This window comes from Pinus tabuliformis, chromosome X, assembly GCF_031772625.1.
Source record: "Pinus tabuliformis cultivar Carrire ecotype Pingquan chromosome X, CPIR1, whole genome shotgun sequence".
NCBI classification, from domain to species: Eukaryota; Viridiplantae; Streptophyta; class Pinopsida; order Pinales; family Pinaceae; genus Pinus; species Pinus tabuliformis.
In genome coordinates, this window is record NC_142308.1 from 507333772 (window position 1) to 507340409 (window position 6638).

At 37.9% G+C, this 6638-nt stretch overlaps 2 protein-coding genes across 2 annotated transcripts; both read left to right on the plus strand.

The window, feature by feature from the left end:
* Window positions 1-3611: 3611 nt before the first annotated feature.
* On the plus strand, window positions 3612-4169 carry LOC149140900 (uncharacterized). The gene has a single exon (XM_089451095.1). It carries the CDS (start codon window positions 3612-3614, stop codon window positions 4167-4169), a length of 558 nt encoding a protein of 185 aa, XP_089307221.1.
* A 30-nt stretch (window positions 4170-4199) lies between these two features.
* Window positions 4200-5033, plus strand: LOC149140901 (uncharacterized). The gene has a single exon (XM_089451096.1). The coding sequence runs from the start codon at window positions 4200-4202 to the stop codon at window positions 5031-5033; it is 834 nt and encodes a 277-aa protein (XP_089307222.1).
* Window positions 5034-6638: the final 1605 nt, after the last annotated feature.

Consider the following 6638-nt stretch of genomic DNA (forward strand, 5'->3'; position numbering starts at 1 on the left):
CCTTTGGCTCTCCATTGATTTGGTATTCTATAATTGTCGGTAGTGTTGTGTGATCAAAAGACATATGCATATGCTCTTTGCAAATAGTAAGGCTTGAGGGCAGTGGCAATTGATTTAATAAAGATAATAAGGCTGGTGGGTAGTGGAATATCTTTGCTATAATTTTTATTCTATTTTAAAACAGGCTTTGTGTCCAAAAATCTATTCAGATTAATGCCTTTTTTTTTTATTGTCGTGAGTTATTTTAGTATGTAATTTTAATTTGCAGCACCCAACTAATTCTAAACAATGATTTAATATTAAAAATTATTTCAAAATTAACAAAACAAACCATATACAATGTAAATTTTAAGCTTATGCATATATCATATTTAATATTCTAACATTTATGATAGTGAAGGCTATGTATTGTTGTTGCTTTGTGACATTTGTATTTATTTTGGAAGCGCCGCTGCTGCTGTTTTAATTATAGATATTAAGGAAACAGATCGAAGTGGACATTACAATAAAAAATATTATACGCCATATTTTTATGTTTTAATAATTTTTTTACAATCTTAAATAATTATGAGTGAAGCTCTTTAATAAAATCTTAAATAATTAAGAGTGAAGCGTTTTTTTTTTTTTACAAGAATGGTTATGGGATTTTATTAACTAATTGGCTTAAAGCCATACATTCGGTCACAAAGGGAGGAGCATATTTCAGCATGCCTTTCCAACTAGAGAAAAATGACGCCTACTCTTATCAGCTTCCTCTTTTTACAATTGTTAAAATGCACTTCTGCTGCTAATTTTCCAAGCTGAAAGATACAAACGAACTGATGTAGGAGAATGCAGTAAAACATGACTCTTTAAGGGATTGGTTCCCAAAGAATTTACTTATCTTTGAGAATAGTACCGACATCTAAGTGGACTGCCTTGTTTGCCTCAATGTCTGCTGCTTTATTATTTGTTCTCAAAACATGAGAATAATTCAGATTTAGGGACTTTGTCATGCTTTTGATCCTTGTAATTAACCTTGCTAGTTGAGCGAAGCTCTTTAATAATGTACATCGAAATAGAATATGTTAAAGTGGCGGAAAAAATAACTTCATAATTTTATATTAAGTTGAAATATTTTATTTTCTTAAAGAAAACGCACACTAACACTACAAGTAACAAATGAATTTTACTTAACAAGATTACGTTATAATTTCGAATATGATTTGATTGTATTGAGGGGTGTATTTTATAACTTATTAGAAGTACGATGTGTAATTTTGTCTGTATTCAATGTATGTGTTTTTTAAATTAAAAATAAAATATTTTCTACAAAAAAAAGTAATATTGACAATAATAAAATAAAAAATGAATATGTATGTTTAGTTAGTTTTAATTAAAAACATTATAAAACATGAATAATCACATGAATTTTTCTTGATATTACAACACAATGTGGTAAAAATGTTTAAGTTATTCTTAGTTGTAAATAAAACATTTCAATGTCCACATGATGTAGTGTAATTTCATATAAACTTCAAAAAAAATAAAGTAGTTAGAAGTAAAAAAAAGTGTGAGTACGATGTTTAAACCTTATACTTTTAACAAATATTTCAACATATAATTTATATATACTATTTGAATTTTTATGTTAACTAATTTAAGTTGATATCAACTTCATTTTTATCTATATGTATAAGAAAAAATAATATCATATTATATATTATTTAGGAAAATTATGTATATGTAATTGAAAAAATAAGTTTTATGGTTAAAATTTTTGAAATAGTCTCACTATTTTATATTTTGCTCTTGTTTAGTTTTTTTTAATTAATTTTCTTTAAAATCCAACAAATATTTTTTGGACTTACAAATTTAAGTTATGTACTCTATATAACATTTAAAATACAATTTAAACAATGAAAAATTAAACATTATTTATACATATCTAAAAATACAATTTTATTTTTTTTACTCTTTAAAAAAAAAAATTCTATACATATATTAAATCCATACTTAAAACATACTTAAAATAAATCTATACTAATAAATTAAAAAACATATTAACACAAAAACATACAATATACCATATAGAAACCTTCAAACTCTTTTCAATTTTCCTTACATTAAATGTATTCCCCAAAAATACAGCTGTTATTATAATATAAATCCTATTTATTCATAATAATAATAAATCACCATTTTCCAAAATCCATAGCTGACTTTAGAATAATAATCTCTGAAAAAACTGCTGCTGCTGTGCGCGCGCGCGCGCCTGAGCCTGCCAACGAACTTGCCTGCTTGCCTACATCAGCTTGATCAACCAGCATCATGGATCCTCCGGATCCGCCCAGTGGGGATCCGGAGCTACAACGAGCCTTCTCAAATCTGGTTAAATCTCTTCCCCAGCAAAGACCTAGACCAACAGCAACGAAATTTGTGAAGAAGCTAGATATTTTACAGGAAGTTCATTTGCCTCCGACCATTCCTCGCATGGCAGCCATTTCCTTAGTAGAAAAAGGATTAATCGGGCAATTTACAGGACTATGGCCTTCCCCCAAAACAATGCAAAGGTGGGTTGAACGGAACTGGTCGGACAAGATCCAAGGCAAAATATCCATCAGATTCTGTGGTAGAGGATACTTCACCTTTCATTTCGAAACTAAGGAGGACAAGGACCTAATCTTCAGAAACGGGCCTTACTTTATGGACTTCAGGGGTCTCTACCTCAACAAATGGACCCCAGATTTCGATCCAGAGCTAGATATTCCAAGCGCAGTTCCAGTCTGGGTCAGGCTGCCCCATCTCCCTCTTCACTGCTGGGGCGACGATTCGGTCAAAGCAATAGGAAACGCGGTCGGAAAATACATAGACCGCAGTGAACCCAAAGACAACATGCAGGCCTGTGCGCGGATTTGTGTTGAAGTTGATCTGGGGCGTGGACTGCCGGAAGCCATCAAACTGAAAGTAGATGACTGGTGCCACATTCAGCAGCTGGACTATGAACAGATCCCCTTCAAATGCAAGGTATGTCACGAATACAGACATTTTGCAAATAGATGTACTAAAATCATAAATGTAGAAACAGAAGAGCAAGAAGGGCAATGGGAAACTGTTAAAAGGAAAAAATCATCACCCCCTCAGAAACCATCGGACTCTGAAGCCCCTGGGCCTTCCCACCAACACCCCTCCAATCTTCATTCAGCCCACCAGCTTCCTTCCTCTTCCTCCCAGCAACCTCCTCTCCATCACCCCTCCTCTCCCCCTCGATCTGCGGATCCTTCCATTCCTCCATCTTCTAATCATTTCGCTTCTCTCACTGAGGAAGATTCCGACCCCTCATCTGGTCCTCCTCTCCATCCCTCTCCCCCTCACATTTCTCAGCCTTCCCCTGATACCCCCTCCGCCAGAATAACCAGAAGTTCTTCAAAGGATCATGGAGCGCCCAGTGATGTTCCCAAAAAAGGGCCTGGCAGAAAATCGGCCAAACAGCAGAGAGAAGAAAGTACTCAGAAAGATATCGCCATGGGCTCTCAGACTCCTATAGAATCCTTTATCCTTGGACACTCGGATAAAGAAAATAATAACAAAGGCAAAGAGAGGCGAGCACCTCTCCATGTAACTGGTAAATCATGATGAAAATGCTATCCTGGAACAGTAGGGGACTAGGGCACCCCTCCAAGATAGCAGCCCTTAAGGATTTAATCCAAAGTGAAAAGCCTGAAATCGTCCTTGTTCAAGAAACAAAGCAAGATCAATCTGAAATTAATAGAGTCATCAGCCAGCAAAAGCGTTACAGTGGTTGTGCAAGTGAAGCAAGAGGAGCCTCAGGTGGCATCCTAACAATGTGGGACAGTAACAAATGGAGCTGCAAATCCACCAAAATACATCAGAACTGGATCAGTGTTAATCTAGAAAGCAAGGAAGATGGATCAATGGTAAAAATCTACAATATTTATGCTCCGAATCAATACAGGGAGAAAGAAGTGTGCTGGAACACTTTGGAAACAAATATAGAAGAAGAACAGGACAACAATCTCATTCTTGCAGGGGACTTCAATTTGGTTTTGCATGCCAACGAAAAAAGAGGGGGAAACTTCAACCCAGACCCTTTCAGAAATCGACTTGAGAACATTATGCAGGATCAAGATCTGATTGATATCAAACCCAAGAACCGCAGGTATACCTAGAGCAACAGACGATTAGGAGCTGGCAACATCATGGAGCGCCTGGACAGGTTCCTCATAAATATAACATATCTATCCACCTTCACTACTGGCCAGTCAAACATCCTTAATGTCTCCGCCTCTGATCATTATCCAATAACACTTACTCTGCACAGTCATTGCCAGCTAGGACCTCTTCCTTTCAAATATTGTTCTCTCTGGAATCGTATCCCTGCAGCAAAAGACGCGGTGTGGCAGGCTTGGACCCAACATGTAGAAGGCTCCCCGACTTATATCTGGGAGACAAAATTAAAGAGAACAAGACAGGCTTTAAAAAACTGGGCAAAGAGCAATTACCAAGAGCCCGAGTTGAGTAAAAAGAAAATTAAGAAAGATCTTGAGGAAGTGCAGCAAAATATTGAAGTCTTTGGGCTTTCCCAGCAAGCCAAAGAGAACGAAATAAGACTTTATACCCAGCTGAGACAAACTATAAGGGATGAAGAAACTAAATGGAGACTGAAGTCAAGGCAGCTGTGGCTGCACGAGGGAGACAAAAATACTTCATATTTTCATAAGCAGGCTACAATCAGAAAGGTTCGAAATACGGTGAGCACAATTAAGGATAGCGAGGGGAATAGCTACAACACCCAGGACTCCATAAAAGAAGCAGCCACCAATCACTTCAAAAACCTTTTGACAGAGGAAAAAATTGAGGAGGATTACACAAGTTTACTTCAGCACATGCCTAAAGAAGTCACCCAAGAAACAAACAGCAAGCTCACGCAAGAAGTAGAAGAAGAAGAAGTTCAAAAAGCAATATGGAGTCTTCACCCAGACAAAGCTCCAGGACCTGATGGGTTTCCAATCAGTTTTTACAGAGAATACTGACAGATGATCAAAAAAGATCTTTTAAAGATGATACGCTGGGTTTTACAGAAAGGAAAAATGGGGGGACTCACCAACTCAACCCATCTAGCCTTAATTCCAAAAGAGAACAGACCCTCCACCTTCTCAAGGTTTCGACCAATATCCTTATGCAATTCTGCATACAAAATAATTACAAAAATTCTGTCAACCAGACTTAAGCCTTATCTCTCCTCTTTGATCTCAGAAAACCAAGGGGGCTTTCTCCCCAATAGGCACATCTCTGACTCCATCCTTCTTGTGCAAGAGGCCATTCACTCAAGCATAAGCCGAAAGGAGAAAGGGTTTGTCCTAAAGCTGGATCTTGCCAATGCCTTTGATAGGGTTAGGCACTCCTTTCTGTTTGCAGTCCTTCATAAAATGGGATTTGACCCCTCCTTCATCAATATGATCAAAGCCTGCATATCGAACCCATGGATTTCCCCACTGATCAATGGGAGACCTTGTGCTGCATTCCAATCCTCTCGAGGCCTTAGACAAGGCTGTCCCCTGTCCCCATACTTATTTATCCTCATGGCTGAGTCTCTTAGCAAAATCTTGGATTTCAATCGAAGAATAGGCCTAATCACTGGCATCAAATTTGAGCAAGGTACAAAGAACATCAACCATTCCCAATTTGCTGATGATACCCTCTTGATTGGAGGGGCGTCCATCACTATTGCAAGGCGCTTCAAGACGATATTAGATCAATTCATGGAATACTCAGGAGGGAAGGTTAATCAGTTAAAAAGTTGTATTTATGGTTGGAACACATCAGATCACACCATCCACAGCATTGCAAAAATTCTAGGAGTCTCATACAAGCTAAACTGGAACCACTTCACATATCTAGGGATGCCGGTAAGTATGGGACCATTGAAGGCTGATACTTGGAACGAAATCCTTGACAAAATAAAGAGAAAAATCCAACAATGGGGATCTATGTGGCTGAACCCAGCAGGTCGCCTGGTTCTACTAAAATCAGGTTTGGCCTCTCTACCTATTTATCGTTTCTCTTTGTACCAAGCTCCAATGGTCTTCCACCAAAAAATGGAAAGAGCTCTTAGGCATTTTCTCTGGCAAGGAGGGAAAACGGAAAAAAAAAAAGTTCAATCTGGTCAGTTGGAAGAATGTCATTCAATCTCAGGAGAAAGGAGGACTTGGAATAAGATCTCCAAAACTGCTGAACTTAGCTCTTGGAGCTAAAATAATTTGGAGAATGATCACAGGGGCCACAGCTTGGTGGAAGACGGTACTTGAAGCAAAATACCTGAACAGCTCTAGGCACCAACTCCTGGACACTAATATTCCCAATAGAGACAACACAAAAATTTGGCAGCTCTGCAAGAAAGCCATACCCTTTATGTCACAGAATACTTCAAAGGTCCCAGGAGGAGGGAGCAGCATCAATTTTTCCACTGACCGCATATTAGGACAGCTTCCCATTGGATCAAATCTGGAGGCAACTCCTGCCATAAACTGGCTTAATAACAGAGGTATATGGAGCTTAGCCCAAATATCGCAATGGGACAATCACTCTCAGGCATGGACAGGTTGGAAATTACCGGATTACCCCAGAGAGATAGAGGC